Source organism: Lynx canadensis, chromosome D2, assembly GCF_007474595.2.
Source record: "Lynx canadensis isolate LIC74 chromosome D2, mLynCan4.pri.v2, whole genome shotgun sequence".
In the NCBI taxonomy this organism is placed as follows: Eukaryota; Metazoa; Chordata; class Mammalia; order Carnivora; family Felidae; genus Lynx; species Lynx canadensis.
In genome coordinates, this window is record NC_044313.2 from 58,178,757 (window position 1) to 58,199,002 (window position 20,246).

General features: G+C 36.8%; 1 protein-coding gene across 1 annotated transcript in view; it reads right to left on the minus strand.

Annotated features, from left to right (window-relative positions):
• The window catches only part of MYPN (myopalladin), a 90,742-nt gene that overhangs the window by 69,705 nt on the left and 791 nt on the right, over positions 1-20,246 (minus strand). Inside the window, 1 exon segment of the mRNA XM_030335081.1 lies at positions 7,905-8,807. Coding sequence (XP_030190941.1) covers positions 7,905-8,806 — 902 coding nt within the window. The 5' untranslated portion in view covers position 8,807.

The window sequence follows — 20,246 nt, forward strand, 5'->3', positions numbered from 1 at the left end:
CAGTCAGTGGCTTCAAGCCCTGAGTTGGCTTTGCGCTGACGGTATGGAGCCTGCTTCAGATTCTCTTTTCTCTCTCTCTCTCCACCCCACCCCTGTTCTCTCTCTCTCTTTCAAAAATAAACATTAGAAAACCATAAGAAATGTGATTAATTTTATACTAAAGTTAAAAATATCTAATTATGAAAGATACCATAGAGAAAAGAAAAAGGCCAGTCAAACCCAGAGAGGATGTTTTCATAACACATATGACATATGATTAGTATCTTAATCAGATTTTTTAAAAGTCTTACAAGTCAATAAGAAAAAACAAACAAACAAATTGATAGAAACATGAAAGATATAAAGAGGCCCTTCATAGAAGTGAACACTGAATGGTCAATAGACATGCTTTTAAAAATCTCAACTTCATTAAAACCTGTGGAAATGAAAATGAAAATTACAATATACCATTTCATACTTATCCGACTGGCAAAAATTTAAGTCTGATAATACGCATATTGTCAATGATGTAGAACAACCAGAACTGTTATGCGATGTTGGTGGGAATGTAAGTTGAAACAATTCTTTTGAAAAAAATTTGGTATTACTATAAAGTTGTTGTACATACTCCACCAGCAATTCCATGCCTAGACGCACTCATGCACCAGGAGAATATATTAGAATGTTTATAATAACATTGTTCATATCAGGAAAAATTGTGCATCAATAATACAATCTTCTAGCCTTACAGTAAAATGCTATATAGTGATGAAAATGAGTGAATTAGAGTTACATGCAATGTCATGGATATAGTTTTTAGAGAAAAGATTCAAACAGCAGAAGAATATGTATGTCACAATTCCACTTACATAAAAAATACATACGAATTTCACTAATGTTACTTTTTAAAGCTGTTTATTATAGAAATTTTCAAACAACACAAGTAGAGACGCTGTATAATGAACCACCATACACATATCACTTAGCTTCAACCAATTATCAACAAACGGCAAATGTGTTTCTTTTATATTCTCCATTTTTTCCCGCCTTGAATTATTTTAGTGGAAGTCTAGGATTTTGTGTCATTCACCTGTAAATACTTCCATATCAATATTATATAGAGACATAAAGATATGTTGTAAAACTATGAAGAAAAACCATTAAGAAAAATTTAAAGAGAGGGGTGCCTGGGTGGCTTAGTCAGTTAAGCATCTGACTCTTGATTTTGGCTCAGGTCATGATCTCATAGTTTGTGGGATCGAGCCCCACATCAGGCTCTGCACTGACAGGGGAGAGCCTGCTTGCAATTCTCTGTCTCTCTATCTCTGCTCCTCTCCTGCTCGCTCTCTCTCTCTCTCTCTCTCTCTCAAAAATAAATAAATAAACATTAAAAAAAAGAAAAATCTAAAGAGAAAACACAAGATTTGAGCTCATGGTTATTCTGAGATGGGAGGAAGGGACAGCATTAGGAAGACAGTGGTCTTAAAAATAATGGATATGTGGACACATAGACGTCTATGCTATTATTCTTATATTATGCACATATATGTATGTAAATATTCTTCAGTATCTATTCAAAATATACTTTAGAAAACAATTCAGACAATTCAGTCTGGTGATCTTTGTCCACTCTGGGAGTGTATATGAAGTCAAGAGACTGATTAAAGAAAGTTGGTAGGCAAGTAGCAAGGACTTGGAGAGTTTCTGGAGTTTGTGGGGATAGAGAATTTATACCAAACCCTTGCCTCAAAAACATTTAAGGTGAAAGGATATTTAGTATTGCCCAAGAAGGAAGGACAAGGAGAGAAGACTTCAGGGGAAGGAGCCTAAATTTCCAAAGTTTACAAGGGCAAAGATGTCTTCCCATGGGCCAAGTGGACACCACAGAAATTAGCCTGGTTTTCCACCTCAGAACAGATCTTCCTCAAAGCACCACCAACTAAGGTGAGGTGACTACAATAGAAGTCTGTGAGGAGTGTACTGTTGGAATAAGAACTGAGAAGCAGGTGTTAAAGTGTTACCAAAGAATGCAACCTGGGGAAGGTCCCTCCTAGTAAGGATGCCTCTGAAGAAATTGCAAAAATTCTCAGCACGGAGACAAACAGCAGTTTGTTCAAACACAGATGTCTAGGCCTCACTTTCAGAGATTCTGATTCAGTAGGTATAAGGTGGAATCTGCGAATTTGCATATTCACTGAGGTCTCAGATCATGCTGACCCAAAGTGTTCTAAGAGGCTCTCAAAATGTCACCTCTGCCCTTCTCTGGACTTATCCCAAACCATTTCCTCTTCTCTCTTTATGTTCTAGGGATACCAGTTCTTTTAATTCATTAAAGTCAACAACGGTCTTACAAACTCAAGGCCTCCAAATTTGCTATTCCCTCACCCTGAAACACTTTCCCCAAACCCCACTTTGCTGAGCTAACTCCCAGGGATCTTTTATTTCTGAGCTTAAATATCACCTTTTAAGAAAACCTTTCACAGCCTACCCATAGGTTTTGTGCCTTCACTATATGCACCATCCTTTATAACATTTATCATAATTGTAATTATATAATAATTTTGGTGAATTTTTGTTTATTGTTTGTATAACAGTATATGGCACATTGTAGGCATTTAGTATTGGTTGGATAAATGAGTGAATGAAGGCACCTAGATTTTCCCAAAAGGTAGAAGAAAAAGCCCCTAAATAATGTAATATTTCAAAATACTTTTATATTTTTTCACTATGTATCATATATTATTATTTCTAATAATATTTTTGTATTTCCCCTGAATCATTTAAAATATCCTTTGTCTTTATAACTAATTTATTTTCTGAGCACATCACTTGCAGGCCAAGGTCCAGAAGTAGCAACAGGAAAACGAAACAGCCAAAGCAGGCACTGACATCTATAAAGGGTAAATTTGTGTTGCTTCAGAAGGTTGTGTACAAGCAACCATACTTAGTGTGACGCAGCTGTACATTCCTGGGAAAAGAATTTGAAGTCAGGATACAAAAAGGGATCATGGCCATTTGCTGTGAATTCCTGCAGACTCTTTCATCTGTGCATAATGTATGAATGTATTTCATTTTCTAAGACAACTCCTCCAATGAAGCTATGTCCAAAATTAAGCTTTCAAAAACACTACCTTCAGTGATATAGGATCTCACCTCTACAGAACAAGATAATTTCTGCCCAATTAACTTGGAAATCAACAAATATACCAAAGATGATTTTTCAATTTGCTAAACCAGAGTTATAAGAACATGGAAAAAGTGCTGATTACACAGATACAAGGTTAGACCTCAGTTGCCAGATATACTTGAACATTTTCTTGCAAAAATGAAAAGGATATTATTCTCCTTGACTGTCGTATTCCCATATGGTAAACTGAAATGTCTCATTATTATTTTAATGCATTTTTAAGGAATTCTCTGGATCAAAATCTGTGCCCCTGGATTCTGTGTAGACGACTCAGGAGTTCCAGGCTTCTTCCATCCCAATGCTTTTCAATTTCAAAAGCTCTAATTTTATCTTTCAAAAATATGTGTTTGTAGGGGCACCTGGGTGACTCAGTAGGTTAAGCCTCCAACTTTGGCTCAGGGCATGATCTCAGGGCTTGTGGGTTCGAGCCCCGTGTTGGGCTCTGTGCTGACAGCTCAGAGCCTGGAGCTGCTTTGGATTCTGTGCCTCCATCTCTCTCTGCCCCAACCCCACTCACACTCTGTCTCTCTGTCTCTCTCTCTCAAAAATAAATAAAAGTTAAAAAAAATTTTAACAGAGACAGAACACGAGTGGGGGAGGGGCAGAGAGGCGGAGAGACACAAAATCCCCAGCAGGCTTCAGGCTCTGAGCTGTCAGCACAGAGCTCGATGTGGGGCTCAAACCCAGAAACCGTGAGATCATGACCTGAGCAAAGTCGGTCGCTTAACCGACTGAGTCACCCAGGCTTCCCCTCCCCCCCACCGCCACCCAAATTTTTTAAAATATGTGTTTGCGTGTGTGTGTGTGTGTGTGTGTGTGTGTGTGTGTGTTGGAATAACATGTAACAGATTCATTGTGGGGAGAAAAGTGGGAGGAGGAGTTACTGCTAGAAGAAGATTGGAAAACACTACTCCAGTCTGGCACTAGTGGAAGTTAGTTCCAAGTGTTACCTGCTTATATATAGTCCCTTTGTAATTACAGAGATATTGTGTCCAGATTTCCCAGTGTCCAGGTCATTCCTTGGAATGTCTCCAGTTCCACTACCCTCCCATTTGACCTTCAGTCCTGCATTTCCAACTGCCTATTTGGATATCATCTCTCAGTCTCCTCATACTCAAATTATTAACCTCCGCCATAAATCAGCCACCTCTTCCATTTTCTTAGCCCTTGTCAATGACCCCATTATAATCTCAGGTACCCGTCTTCAAGCACGTGGAGTAGCATTTTTTACTCATCATTCCTATCCAGTAGTCACCAAGTTTGGTTTTATTTCTTTTCTTCTAAATCTTGCTCGCTTGCATTTTTCTCTGCTTTCCCATTGCCCCCATTCAAATCTGATCAGAGCATCTGATGCCTGGGCTACCTTCCTCAGCTTCCTAATTGGCCTCTTGACTCCATTCTTTTCAAGTCTAACTCATTCTTCCAGACTAATGCTACTTAAATGCCCCCTTTCATCTTGGTACTTCCCTATACATAACATTAAATCGTTTCCAGGTGGTTTTGAAACCAAGTCTGAACTATTCTGCTTTGCTTTCAAGGTTCTGCAAAATCATCTGGCTCTACTCTCTTTTCAAATTAGGTCAGTCTCCTCCCTGTCATATAAAAATATTACTACTCCAGCATCGGTGCCTTTATGTAAACATGTTAAGTTGACCTGGCCTAAAAGGACCCATCCCTCTGCCTACTTCTTCGATCTTCCTCTCATCTTTGCTCATCTGTTACCCGTGTTCTTCACATAGTCAAGTACTTGCGGTTCCTTGAAAACACTTGTCTCTAGGCCTTTGCACTTGCTTCCTCCTCCACTGATGGTCTCCTCAAACTAAAGAGACACCTCCTGTGTGAATGCTTCCTTTATCTTGCACTCCAGGCAAAATAATCACATCTTCCTTGAAGCCTCTATGGCATTCTACACATACTTCTATTATAGACTTTATCACACAATATTGCAATGTTTTGATTACATGGTTGCCTGATTGCTCTTTTAGATTGTGAGCTACCCTCTCAGAATAGTTTTAGACTTGGTTTCAAAACAAGGTCCTTGACCTCCCATAGCTCACAGTTGTTTTGTACTCCCAGTGAGTCACTTTAGTAATTCAATAGGTATTTGTTGAATGAATGAATAAATGAGTAGATTTCTTCCTAAATCCTCTCGCTCCTTCTCACCTTAGATGTCTGAAGCCTTCTTTGATCTTTCTAGTCTTCCATCCCTTCTCTGAAGCCTGATAGTTCTTATGGTTTCATACTGTAAACATTTGGATGATCTTTTAAAACTGAATCACAAGCTCCTTGAGGGCAGGGACAAATCTTATATTGTCTCTGTCATTGCAGTAAACACAGTGCAGAGCACATAGTAAAAGCTAAATATATATTTTTCCAATTACAGTTATATAAATTGTGGACTTAGGAAAATAATGATTGCTAATAGTTAACCTGGAAAATTCTAAATTTTTTTTCAATATAATTGCAGTCATAAAATGAAGTACTAATTCATTCGGAAACTATTTAGTGAATACCTAGGAATTTCCCGGCACCAAACCAGTGGTTGAGATACAGGCATGAATTCAATCAGTAAGAAAATTCTTCCAGGTAAAACTAGTATTGCTACATAGAAGCTGTGTACATTTTTTTTTCACTTTTAAGTTTGTAAATTTGTAATTGGTTATGTAGTTTTTGAGTGACTACCAGATAACTTTGTTTTTTGGGGAATGGGTATCTTATAATTCTTCCTGGCTGATTTTTCTCACGGGAGCACTGAATTCTTTTTTTTTTTTTTGTATCTGAGATTGTCATGGTCAAGAAAGAGGGAGAATCAGTTCTGAATGATCTGGTCTAGTTTTTTGGGTTTTTTTTTTTTTTTTTTTTTGGTCCAACCCATGTTCAAAAAGTAGTGGGTTTAACAGAAAAGTAAGTTGTACATGTACTCTAACTTGAATGCTCCCCAGCTTACTTAGGCCAACCAGATGTCACTGAGTAGTTTCTATCATGGTGCTGTGATGACATCTGACCAGCATTACCAACCAGAATCCTAGAGAGTGTCATCAGGCATGCTTAGGGTAGAAAGGTAGATACTGCTCTGTGTGGTACAATTTCAACCCTTTGCCATATCTTAGGTCAAATGACTCACTCCTGATTTAAATCTAAATTTAGTTTCTTGTTTTCCTGTTTCTTTATGCATTAGTTTACTTAAAATTTCTCAGTGACTACTAAGGGTCTGAAACTGTGCTTGGTGCTCAAGATACACAGGAGAACCACTGCCCTCAAGGAGGTCATTTGGGTAACTGGATAGTAGTGTATACCCCATTGTAGAAATAATATTTAATATTGTCTTATGTTGCCTTTGAAAAGCAAAATTCAGTATATGAACACATCTTTGGACTAGAATCTCTTGAATCAATATGCAAATACGAATAAAACTATTATTATTAATACTATTACTGTCCCATAATACCTATAATATGAATACTGTGTAAGAAAAAGACAAGGCCCTGTTTACACACCTAGAATAAATGTTAAATAGTAATTAAGTCATATTCTACTAGTAAATAAATGGTTAGGAAGGCAAAGTGACTGTTAGAGGATTCTAAATACCAGTAATTCTCTACAAAAGCAATACACATAAAGCAGTTTATTCATATATTATTACATTATAATATTAGGGTTTGCAAATATCACCCTGGGTTTTGTGAGGCCTGAAGCTCATAAATGTGGAAGAACCCCTTAAAAAAAATAAAATTAGACCACAAAGTTAGGAAATGCTTATGCGAATGAGGAGCCCTGAAGCTTAAGCTTCATTTGCTTCGAAGAAAAGCTAACTGGTAGGCACATAAAAGATTAATATCCTCTCTACTCATCAGTCATATTAGGGAAAGACTTGGACTTTAAGGAGAATAGTGTTCATTAAGCTGATATCAAAAAGTTTATAATAAATACAATACATGTAAAATGAATCTTTAAATTGATCTTACTAGGCCACAGCCTTATTCTATCTTTATTTTATTAATCTTTATTCTATTATTTGGCTTTCTTTAAAGTTAAAAAAATGCCACAGGTATTCATTGAGTATAGATCTTAAATACTTTCTTTTTTTAAGCTTCAGGCTATAGACCTGTGCTATCCAATACCATAGTCACTGGCCACAAGTGGTATTGGGCACTTGAAATGTGGCTGGTGCAACCAAGCCTGAATTTCAAATTATATTTAATTTTAATTAAATTTAAAAACTGATACTGAATTCCACTGTTAGGAAATTTTGAACTATGTTTGGAACAACTTGGGTATGTCAAGCTACTTTTTCAACTATAAGTGTTACAAAATCTAGATGCAGATTAAGTATTTCCTAGGAAAATTTAGCAGTCAATTTGAGATGTGCTGTTTATAAGTGTAGAACTCACACTGGATTTTAAAACTCTAGTATGCCAAAAATAAGGTGAAATATTGTATTAATAATTTTTATATTGATTACCTGTTGAAATCATAATATTTTAATATGGTGGTTAAATAATACATAATTATAAAGTTAATTCCACCTGATTCTTTTTATTTTTTGGAAATCTGGCTACTAGAAAGTTTTAAATTGCACATATGGCTGATATTATATTTCTATCGGAGAGTGCTACGTTAGACTCTTTTTCTCAAAAGGAGTGTATAATTTTTGAAACCACATACTTAAAAGATAGACGTAGGAGGATCCGGGTGGATGGAAAGCAATTACCAAGCATTACTAATGGGACATTTTTACCTTACTTGAGGTGGTGGAATTCCTACCACTATGCAATCCAACTGTACTCTGGTTCCTTCTGGAACTTCTCTGCTCCGTAACTTTTGAGTGAACCGGGGAGGTTGCCCCAGAGGTTCTTCATAGTACAAAGATGAAGGTGAAGACCCAGGGGTGGTGTCTCCACCAGCTGCCTCGCTGGCAGCCAGCTCAGCTTCGCGCCTCTTAGCTTCCTGCCGTTCAAGGGCGTGATTCACTTCATTATCCCTAGTATCTGCAGGGATAGGGATGGGAACAGAAGATCTTTCTCTTCTTTCTGAGATATCTGAGAAACTGGAGCTATTTTCCTGCATAAGTTTGTTTTGAGATTCCAATTTACTCTTGTGGTTTTTGCAGGCACGAGGTCTAATCCTTTTGGAGCTATGGGCTTTGAAAAGGGAAGACAGCTCTTCAATGAAATCGGCAGCCTTATTTAAGAATACTTTTTTGGACTGGGTTTCAGAACTATACTGTGGCCTTTTTGCCTCCTGGGAGCTCTCTCTAGAGCTAGTAGAACCTTGAGAGTTATCCTGACAGCAGTTGGGGTCAAAACTTGATTTAGATGAGAGTTTCATTTGATCAGATGAAAGGCGTTTTCTAGTTTGAGCATCATCTGCTTTCTCCAAAGGGTCGTGATTGATGGCCAATCTTGCCAGATTGACGCTTTCATCTAATTCTTCTTGGCTCAGGAAGGCTGAAAGATCTGGAAGGTCATCTTGGCCTCCTCCCCCTTCAGCAGCTCCAGAAGGATTGCCAAAATGGAAAGGGTTGGAGGAAGGTTCTGCTCGACTCCTTTCATTGTTTCCCCGGTGTCTAGTTTCTGCTAAATAACTCTCTCTTAGAAGCTGAGATATGGAAGTAGAAGCTTCTACGCTGTCGTCTTGCATGCTGTTACAAATAACAACAAGAACAAAAAGTTTCAGTCATTTCTAAAGAATAACAAGTCTATGTTTATTAGAGCATGATGGATTCTTAAGAACTTAAAGTTTGAAATAAAAAATTGCCTAATTTTGATACTTCTACAAAATTTCCATTGAAGACTTAAAGATTAACCTCAAATTGTAATATGAAGAGGAACTGAATGAGATTTCCCTGTAATATAAAATAAAAGCATGGGTGATAAGCACTGAATTAAATTCTTTAACACAAGTTCAGTTGTGAAAACTATAATGTAACTATCGTGAGATTAAATGCAATCTCTAAGCATAATTTTTTTTTTAATTTTTTTTTCAACGTTTATTTATTTTTGGGACAGAGAGAGACAGAGCATGAACGGGGGAGGGGCAGAGAGAGAGGGAGACACAGAATCGGAAACAGGCTCCAGGCTCTGAGCCATCAGCCCAGAGCCCGACGCGGGGCTCGAACTCCCGGACCGCGAGATCGTGACCTGGCTGAAGTCGGACGCTTAACCGACTGCGCCACCCAGGCGCCCCTCTAAGCATAATTTTGATAACATCTATAAAGGGCTTTTAGTTATAAAGACCTTTCATACACAGAAATTTGCTCCTTTACCTTGAATGTAATAAAATAATAAAAATGAAAAAGTTTTTCATTTAATTCAGAAAAAACCTTACATAAACTGATATTATCTCCTATTGCTTCAAGACTTTTTCATTCAGCTTCACCCACATTGGTTTCTTATCATTTCTTAAATATTCTAAAGTCACATCTGAAATGCCTCAGAGCATTTGTACCTGCTGTCACTTATACCTGGAATGCTCTTTCTGACAATGTTATATGACTCATTTCTCACTTCCTTAAATTACCTGGTCATCTATTCTCTCCTCCGTGATTCCTTCTTTATGACTCAACATAAGGTGGCAATCTCCTAGCCTATACTTTTTACCCAGTTTAGTTTTCTCAGTGCCAGCTAACTCTATGAGAAATCTTACACGCACATTTTTTAAAATGTTTATTTATTTATTTTGAGAGAGAGAACGCAAGCAGAGGGGGAGGGAGAGAGAATCCCAAACAGGCTCCATGTTGTCAGTTCAGAGCCCAACTTGGGGCTCAATCTCACAAACCATGAGATCATAAGCTGAGCTGAAATCACGAGTCAGAAGCTTAACCAACTGAGCCTCCCAGGAGCCTCTCTGCAGGCACATTTTTTAGCAGCTTGTCATTTTCCTTTTACTACTAGAATGTAATGTCCACCAACATAAGGAATTTGATCCCAATAAATGTTTAGTGAATAAATTCTTCTTTGAAATGGAAAAAAAAGATACTGACAACATAATCTTATTTACTTACCGAAGACATAAATTTGATATAGTTCGTGAATATAAATAATGTTTTTGTTTTTTGACTAGAGACAAGTTGTTTAAGTTCAATATTGTTTATAGGTTCAATCTGCTCTTGAAAAATATAATGATTTAGCCTTTTCAAATAAGGTATAATTAATTTAATTTCTACAAAGATAGGAGTTAGAGCCTAGGTTTAAAAAAAGTCTCTCATATTAACATTGGTGAAGAGGGGTTATAGGAGACAGGGAAATGAAGTGCAAGACAGGACAACCTATACTACATTTCACTGTATACCCTTTCCTCACTTTTGAGTTTTAATTATGTGAGGATATTACTGATTCAAAAAATAAATAATTTTTAAAATATTAAGAAAATACTACCATAACTTTAGTTCAAAGCCCCCTGGACTAGAGAGTTTGGTAATGCAAAGCAATTTTATATTATTAACCTTTTATCATTTATTTATTTACACATTTGCTAGAGGGATGGCAAACTTGTGACCCGTAGACTGTTACTCCTCTTTCTTTCCTTAAATGATACAGCTAACAGATTACAGTGCTCTTCCCATTGAACTTGACTGTCTTAACACTCCACTTCTTCAGCCACCACTAATCAATCAGAGATGGCAATAGAGCTGAAGGTTGTTTGCCATTCTTGGCTACTATGTTCTAGGCCTTATGCTGGGAAGATGGAAAGGAAAGTAATCTTTCCTCTTAGGCTTTATGATTCTATCACAAAACTTGTTTTGGTTCACTCCTTTCCCTTACATGATAGCCTCACTTTACATCACAAAGAAGGCTTCCTAGGAACTGTTCTAATTCTCAAACTTTTAGAGTGCTGTCCCAAACTAACCTCTAAATTGGCAAAGTAAGCAGTCACCTTGAGAGGGCAATTAGAGATGGCTAAAGAGATCACCAACAGCAAAATATTTTCCCACATACTTGTTACTGCCTGAAATTGCCACTACTGGAGTCATTTGTTTGGGTGAAGTCTATTGTGCCTTAAAAAAAGATGAACTGAAAATGCAAAGGTGTTGGATGGGTGCAAAGATTTATCTACAAAGATATTCATCACAGTATAGATGATAATATTAAAAAATTGAACCATGTTCAATAAGCAATTAATTAAATTATGATATACTCATTAAATAGAACTATCTACCATTTTTAATTTGGTAGAAAACTAAATGATATACAAAATAGTATATGAAAGTATAATTGATATCCCAATTGATAATGTGTCCCATTTGTGCATTAACTTTATAAAAGGGTTTTTTTTTTTCTTTTTTAACATTTATTTATTTTTGAGAGAGAGAGACAGAGCACGAGCCGGGAAGGAGCAGAGAAGGAGGGAGACACAGAATCCAAAGCAGGCTCCAGGCTCTGAGCTGTCAGCACAGAGCCCGACGAGGGGCTTGAACTCACAGATCGCGAGATAATGACCTGAACTGAAGTCGGATGCTTAACTGACTGAGCCACCCAGGTGCCCCAGAAGAGGGTTTTTTTTTGTTTTTTTTAATGTTTATTTTTGAGAGAGATTGAGTAAGAGCTCTGAAAGGGAAGGGAAAGGGGGAGGGGCAGAGAGGGGGGAACGGAGGATCTGAAGCAGGCTCTGTGCTGACTGACAGCAGAGAGCCTGATGTGGGGCTCAAACTCATGAACCATGAGAACATGAGCTGAAGTTGGCTGCCTAACTGTCTGAGCCACACAGGCGTCCCTAGAAGACTTAAAGAAAGATATGTGAAATAAGGTGCAAAATGCTATTTGAAATGCAATTGAAGTACTAATTCAAAATCCTTCTCGTTTGTAAATCAACTATTTCATAGTCTTGTGTGAATTTCTGCACATACAGAAACCTTGATCAGTGTGGGTTTTAGAAGCACCAACCCTTATAATAAAAAATCCACGTATAACTTAATTCCTCCAAAATTTAACTGTTAATAACCTACTGTTGACCAGAAGCCTTGCCAATAACACAGTCAATTAACACATATTTTGTATTATATATGTATTATATACTGTATTCTCACCATAAGGTAAGCTAAAAAAAAGAAAATATTATTAAGAAAAGCATAAGGAAGAGAAAATGTTTTTACAGCACTGCACTGTATTTTTAAAAAATCTAAAATAACCTGTGTATAAGTGGACACATATACAATTCAAACCCATGTTGTTCAAGGGCAACTGTATTTAAATGTAAAGGGAAAATGAAATAATTTATAAATAAGAATGGCCTCTTATTAGGCGAACATTATTGTATATTGCATTTATGTAACTTCATCTCTAACTCTATATTCTAAGATGGCTTTTATCTCGAGGCAACATGGAATGAGCATTGGTCTTGGAATCAGATTGGTTTTCAACTTCTGGGTTCATGAACTCTTAGGAGTTGTGTGACTTTGAGTAAATCACTTCTTTGAGCTTTGGATTTCTCATCTGTAAAACATGGATGATGTCTATTTTCAAGGAGAGTGAGGATCAATAACATTATGAATGCAAACCCTTAAAACAGGGCTAATCCCTATAATGGACACTCAAAATCATGTTAGTAAAATATTTAGGTAAAGGTGATGTTAATGTTGAAAAAGTGTTAAAATTTTTATATTTTTGGTGAAAATAGGAAAGAAAATACTCATAAATGGTATTCACTGCTCTCTGTAACCATTTTTTTTTTCTTTTTGAAAGAAAAGTTAATTGAGGTGTGAATGTGTGCCTGCTCTGATGCTTATGGTCTTAAGAAATTATTATAATAACAAAACCTTCAAGTATTCAAAATAAAGAGTTGCTTTAATGGTCTAATTTAATAAATGTTTAATTAATTTCTTTAATGTTCTTTAATGTAGTATTTATTACTTAAAACTTTGAGGTTGGATGGGCATTGAAGAGGGCATCTTTTGGGATGAGCACTGGGTGGTGTATGGAAACCAATTTGACAATAAATTTCATATATTAAAAAAAAACAAAAAACCAAAAAAACTTTGAGGTTAGATGTGATTCAAATCCCAGTTCTGACACTTTCTGGTTGTATAAACTCAACAAAGGCACTTAACCTCTATAAGCTTCAGCTGCCACATCTTCAAAACAGGGATAATAACAGTAGTCATCTCATAGGTCGAAGTGATGATTAAATGTGTTTGGCATTTAGTAAATGTTCAATAAATGGTAATTATTATTATTATTATTATTGCTATTATAAAACAACTATAGTGACATACCATGATAAGAAATGGAAGTAGAACTAGTGAAGTGATTGACCCAAGGACAAACTTTGAAGAGAAACTGAATTCCATACGTGTAGCTAATTCAGCACTATTTATATTCTGTTGAAACACATGTAGTCTCATGAGTGAACTGTGCTGCCTTCAGATCTTTGTGTATATTTTCTTTGCGTAGGCCGCTCCCTGTCCACACTTCCCTTCACTACCTTACTGGGCCAAGTTACTGGTCTTCAGTTCTTAGCTGAGACATTGCTCTGGGATTTCTTCTTTGTTCGGGGTTGGGTACCTGTGCAATGTACTCCCAAAGTTTTCTGTCTTTATCCCCAAACACAGCACTTATCACAACATATTAAATTTGCCTATTTACATTTCTGTCTACTTCATTTTGTTTTTGTACACCATTATCTCTGTGCACACACAGCACATAGAAGGTGATCAGTAAATATCTGTTGAATTCTTTTGTTCATTAGAATTTCCTGCTAAATCTATTGTTGCTTATCTTTTATTTTAGTTGCAGGATAAACTAATATTTCTATTTACGAAATCATATTTACAAAGAAAACTTCCAGACATAAAGAAAAATATAAACTGGTAAAGGCAGTAATAACTTCAAGGTGACTTCCAAATGAAAGTTTATTTATGGTGGGTAAAATAACTGGAATTTTGCTTTCTTTTCATACCAGAAATATCAAGAACATCTGATTATAATCAGAAACCTGGGTTTAAATCCCAACACCAATACTAAATAACTGTGTTATACTGAGCATGTCATTTAAGGTAACTTAATCTCAATTATTCCCATCTTTCAAATGGAATAATAACAATTCCATTTCAGAAGGTTCTCAAATGAAAATGCATGTATAAATTGTTAAGCTGATAAATATTCTCTACAATAAGAAATAAGAAATGCATCATTTTTCTCTTTCAAGCATTAATTTTAAACTATTTGTTACGAAATTTACACTTTTAAAGAGCCCAAATACTTTTAAAAAGCTATTATGCAATATGTGGTCCGGGCTGTCTTTGTCTGTGCCACAGCATTTCAGGGAGGACCCCTTCTCCTACTGTGGACTGACGCAGCCCTCACCGGAAGGCCCGGTGAAAAAGCCTTTGTCTTTTCTCACAGCACTCCAGGGAACCGGCCTCCTTTTAGGTCAGTCAGAGAAAGACAAATACCATATCATTTCACTCACATGCAGAATTTGAGAAACTTAACAGATGAACATAGGGGAAGGGAAGGAAAAGTAAGATAAAAGTAGAGAGGAAGGCAAATCATAAGAGACCCTTAAATACAGAGAACAAACTGGGGGTTGACGGGGGTGGGGGCTTAAATGGGTGATGAGCATTAAGAAGGGCACTTTTCCGGATGAGCACTGGGTGTCATATGTAAGAGATGAATCACTGGGTTCTACTCCTGAAGCCCAGACTACACTGTATGTTAACTAACTTGAGAATAATAATAAAAAAAGATATTATGGATAATGTAGCTTTCATTTATTCATCCAGTATACATCTCTTGAGCATCCATTATATGCCAGGCACCATTCCAGGCACTATGGATTCAGCAGTGAACAAATGACAAAGTCCTTACCCTCATGGAGTTGATATTCTAGTGGAGAAGACATAACTGTTAAGAAGAAAAATAAGGCAATGGAATAGAGAATGAAGGGGGAGAGAGAAAGGTATGCTATTTTAGCTAAGATCAGGCATAGCTACTAATACAGTGGGGAAGTCAGCCATGTGACCATCGTGTGGGTGGGGGGATGAGAATTTTTAACTCAACGTGTCAATGTGAAGGGAGGTGAATGTTTGCTGTGTTTGAGTCAAGTCCAATGTGCCAGGAGGTGAATGAAAAAGAAGAGTAGAAGAAAAAGAAGTCAGAAAAGTATAAAGTTAGATTATGTGAGGCCTTGCAGACCATGGGAAGGTCTTTGAATCCTAGTACATGTGTGAATGGGGAAGCATTTTAAAGTTTTGAGAAGCAGATGACATGGATTTGAAAAAAGTTAATCATGGCTGCTATGCAAAGAATCAAGTTGAAGGGAGCAAGTGCAGAAATGAACAGATGGGTCAGGGGTGTACTGCAGTATGCTAATCAAAAAATGATGGTGGCTTGGATCAATGAATAGTATCAGTGGGAGATGGTGAGAAATGATCAGATTTGAGGTATCTTTTCAAAGTAGAGTCCTTATAATTTGTTAATGGACTGAAAGATACGAGAGAAAGGGCAGAGTCAAGGGTGACTCCAATATTTAGGACCTCAGCAACAAGGTGAGTGGTGGAAACATTTACTTGCATGAGCAGATTTCAGGAAAGGAAATTAAGAATTCTCCTAGACATTTCATCTGAGATGTTCAGAGTGACATTGGACTTTGTTTCCTTCTTTCTGCTTCTTACAAAATTGAAACATTTAACGCCACTTTCAAAATAAGAATGAACATTGCCTTTGAAAACAGATCATGGGTAAGGTTAAATTGTCCTAGGTTGGAAATGAAACAGTAAATGTGGCATAAATAATCAAGACAGGGTGCCTGGGTGACTCAGTTGGTTAAGCGATCCACTCTTGATTTCGGCTTAGATCATGATCTCACGGTTCTTGAGTTTGAGCCTCACATTGGACTCTATGCTGACAGAGTGGAGCCTGCCTGAGATTCTCTCTCTCTCTCTCTCTCTCTCTCTCTCTCTCTCTCTCTCTCCCTCCCTCCCCCTCTCTTTCTCTTTCTCTCTCTCAAAATAAATAAACTTTAAACAAAATAATCAAGATAGACTTTAGTAAATCATATAAATTAATTTAGTGACATAGAAGGCTTATTGAATGTTCTTCACTTAGCTAAATACCTCTATTTCACCCCCCCCACCCCCCGCCCTAGGATTTCTTTTGAAGAGACCATCTGCCCTTAGAACTCGCTGAACATGTAAAGGTCTGGTTCATAATAACAAAACTTGATGCTGGTACCTTTGGGCATATTTTTCAACTCATGTTAACTCAGCACTACTCTTCTGTAGGCTCTAAAAAGAACTTTTTGGAAATATCATATGGTATACACCCATCTTTTGGTTATATGAATATTTAAACTGGGACATTGACCAGAGAATTGGCAAAGCCTAATATGAAGTAACTTGGGGAACACCTGGGTGACTCAGTTGGTTGAGTGACTGACTTCGGCTCAGGTCATGATCTTGCAGTTAGTGGGTTCAAGCTCACTGTTGTCAAGGCACAGCTGGCTTCAGATCCTCTGTCCCCATCTGCCTGCTCCTCCCCTGCTTGCACTCTCTCAAAAATAAATAAACATTAAAAAAAAAGCAGTTTGGCAATATGTATTATGAGAATTAAAATTGTTCACACCTTTTAAAAAAAAGAAGTAACTTGGACTCAAACATAAATACTGAAATTTTCTGGCTATTAAGTATCATTAGGTATGTATTGTATTGTATTGTATTGTATTGTATTGTATTGTATTGTATTTTAAGTGGGATCCACACCCAATGTGAGGCTTGAACTCATGATCCTAAGATCGAGTCATATGCTCTACTGACTGAGCCAGCCAGACACCCCTACAATATCATCAGATATCTAAATGAGAAAATAAAGCTGGTTTCTAGGTAAACACAAAAATATCTTGATATTTAATAATTATTTACGTAAAGAGCTGGAATAGGACAAGATAAGACAACTTTAAGTAACTCACCTCTAGAGTGAGGATGAGCAGAACTACCCTGCTTACATCATAGGTATGTTTGTGAAAGCACTTCAAAAATGTTGGGGTGCCTGAGTGACTCAGTCTGTTAAGCATCTGACTTTGGCTCAGGTCGTGATCTCACAGCTTTTGCCTTCGAGCCCTGTGTGGGTCTCTGTGCTGACAGCTCAAAGCCTTGATCCTGCTTCAGCTTGTGTCTCCCTCTCCCTCTCTCTCTCTGCCCCTGCCCCACTTGCACTCTGTCTCTCTCTAAATAAACATTTTAAAAAATGTAGAATACAATGCAAATTTAAGGTAATCATTTTCTGCTGATGTGTAATTATTATACCGAGAATGTTCTTTTGGGGAAGAATCATCAACAAAATTAGGCTTTGCTCCCTCTCTTTAATGCTGGTATTGACCTGTTTGTCTTGCCTTCTCTTTCCCATCATGTCCCACACAATAGAAGTATCTAACTCAGTTCTTTTGGAGAAACTTGCTGGGCCAAGAACCAAATCCCATTACATAGGAACTAGTCCTGGAGAGTTGAGTACAGATTATCTTTTAAAATTTGGCTGCAGATGGGATGCACTTTGAGGCAAATCTTTCTTCATTGTTATGGTTTCCATCCCCTATGACAGTGATCACCTCCAACTTAATTTTATTTCTAATCTATTTTTGGTGTGAGTGGCATTAGTAATTTAATAAGTTAGTATATGTTGCATTATTAAAATAAGGACATGAAATATAGGGAAATATGTCAGTAGCAATACAGAAATAGTCTGTGCACCATTGTCTCTTAATTCCTCTTTCCATTTGAAAGAGGAAAAACAGCAGATAAAAACAAATACAGACAAATGTGTACATTAGAAGAGACTGTTGAGCTAAAGAGACAGAGCAGAGCTAATACACAGAGGAAACAGTGGGAATCTGTTTAATTAGGGACATTGCTTAAAGGGCAGGGGTTAAAGGAAGGAAATGGTTTTTAGATAAGAGGCCAAGGGTGAGTAAACCATTCTCTTATTATTGTTTTAATTGAATTGGTAATGGCAGGAAGGTAGGAAAGAAAGTAAAGATTTAGTCTGAGGGGGAGAAAAGAGATTGGCTTCTGTGAAACATACTTTTGTATGTTTTCATATACAGAAGAGGATAAACGTGTAGGAAAGTACTACAATAAAGTTAAATTTTGGGCTTTGTCAAACTTTGGGCTTTGTCAAACTTTGACAGAGAGCAAAGAAATTGTGTAAAAGTAAACTCTGCAACCTGAGGGAAGGCTAATTAAAGGCAAGCGAGAAGGCTTCAGGCATAGGATCAGGAAAGGGTTTGGTGGCAGTCACAAAAATGAGGTTTTATATCGCCCTTGAGATTTCACCATTTGCGGTGAACTTAGCTTGTACACAAGACATAAAAAATGAGTAAATGTTAATCCATTTTAAATAAGAAAAATAAGAAAAAAATAGAACATTTTCATCCTCTACAGCCTCTTCATATTTGTGTCAATTTTCTTTAAGTGATGAAGGGTTGAAAAAGATAGCTCCCCCAATTACATGGACATAACATGCGTGCGAGATTGGGAGAGGAGCAGGTGCCCCAAAGAGGCTTGGGATCTCAAGATCTAGTTTTAGTTCAAGAGCTTGGTGGGAAGACTCTGCTGGGGCCCTCCCAGAGGATGTAGTGCATTGTGACTCCAGATGAAGGTGTATATAGCACGCAGCCTGAGCTTGTCAAGGTGACTCTGGTTATACATGAGCTCTACAAACTCTCTGATGACTGCAGGTAAATAGTCATACAAACGTTTGTGTCCACCAAAAATGTATCTGTTGAGTATAAGCTCTTAAATTTTTAAAGACTATTGTGTCTGTACTTGGGTTGTCCCATTTAAGCCAAAGCATAATTCCCTAGCAGTTTTAAGAGCTCTTTGTCAACTATGAAGCACATAGACCTTCTAGAAAATATCTCCATGGTGCTTGATTCTTTTATATCTCTTAAGAGAGGAAAAAAGATACCTTTTTTCCATTTTTTTGTCTTATTATGGGCAATGACACAATGCAACAAGCAATGCCTTTGTCATATCTCGATGTCAATGAAGGAAACTACTGTAATTATTCTGGGGTTAGCAGTATCATTCGTCTTGTATTTTCAGGTTAGCAAGCTGAGTTCATTACCTCTATTACATATAAGGAATTAACTGTTGAAAAATTTAGCTGTCACTTTAGTTCGTTAAAGCCCTTTCACAATGAAACCTGATTTATGTGCTGCACTATTTCTTCAAAAGTAAGTTGGAAAAACTATCTCTATGAATTCCAAAACCCAGTCTCGAGTAAAAACTCATTCAATTTTTGGTGTCTGTGAATTGTGGTTCTGAGTCCATTCTTTTGAATATGTGCCTTTGTAAGCATACTGTAATAGAAACATGAAATAGAGCCTGTATTCTAAATTACAGATATATGGAACAGGAGCTTTAACACATTATTATGAGTTCCAGTAGCATTAGCCATATTCTATAAGTGGGAATGGAGACAAACTTCCAGAATTTGGACAGTGTCCAACTGTTTGTTTCATAGTCCATTATTGTAAGATTCTGTAATGTCTATAATTTTGCCTCCTACAAAGGAAGTCTAATGTGTATATATTTCAGATCTCCTGGAATGGTCTTGAATTTAAATATTTTGTTTGTTGTCAAATCCTGTGTCAGACAGGATATCTTAATTTTTGTTTAAAAATATGTTTGTTATAGCTGTAGGTATAGACATTCTCAATATCCTACAAAAGGATTATGGATTTTATGTGCACCTAAGAGTTATTATTAAGGAGAGACTAAGAATTTGTGGCAGATTCTTTATTTAGACTTTGTAGAATTCATGTCATCATTACCAATGTGAAAGTAATTGAACCATAATTTTTTGAGAAAGAAAACTGGGTAGATGTTTTGTTTCTTTCCAACTGATTGATTCTAGTATCTTTAACAAGTATGAGTAAAAATCTGTTGATAAAATAATAACATTTCTTAACACCATTACTGTAATGTTCACTTTTTGGGAATGGTAATATAGATTAATTCATGTTCTCTTTTTCTTCGCTTGTATGTTTTTTTAAATATAATTCAAGATGTGCATCTAATTACTGCTAATAGTGCAATCTACCAGGCCAAACACTTGCCACTGACTGTCAAGTGTCTTTTTGATGCAGT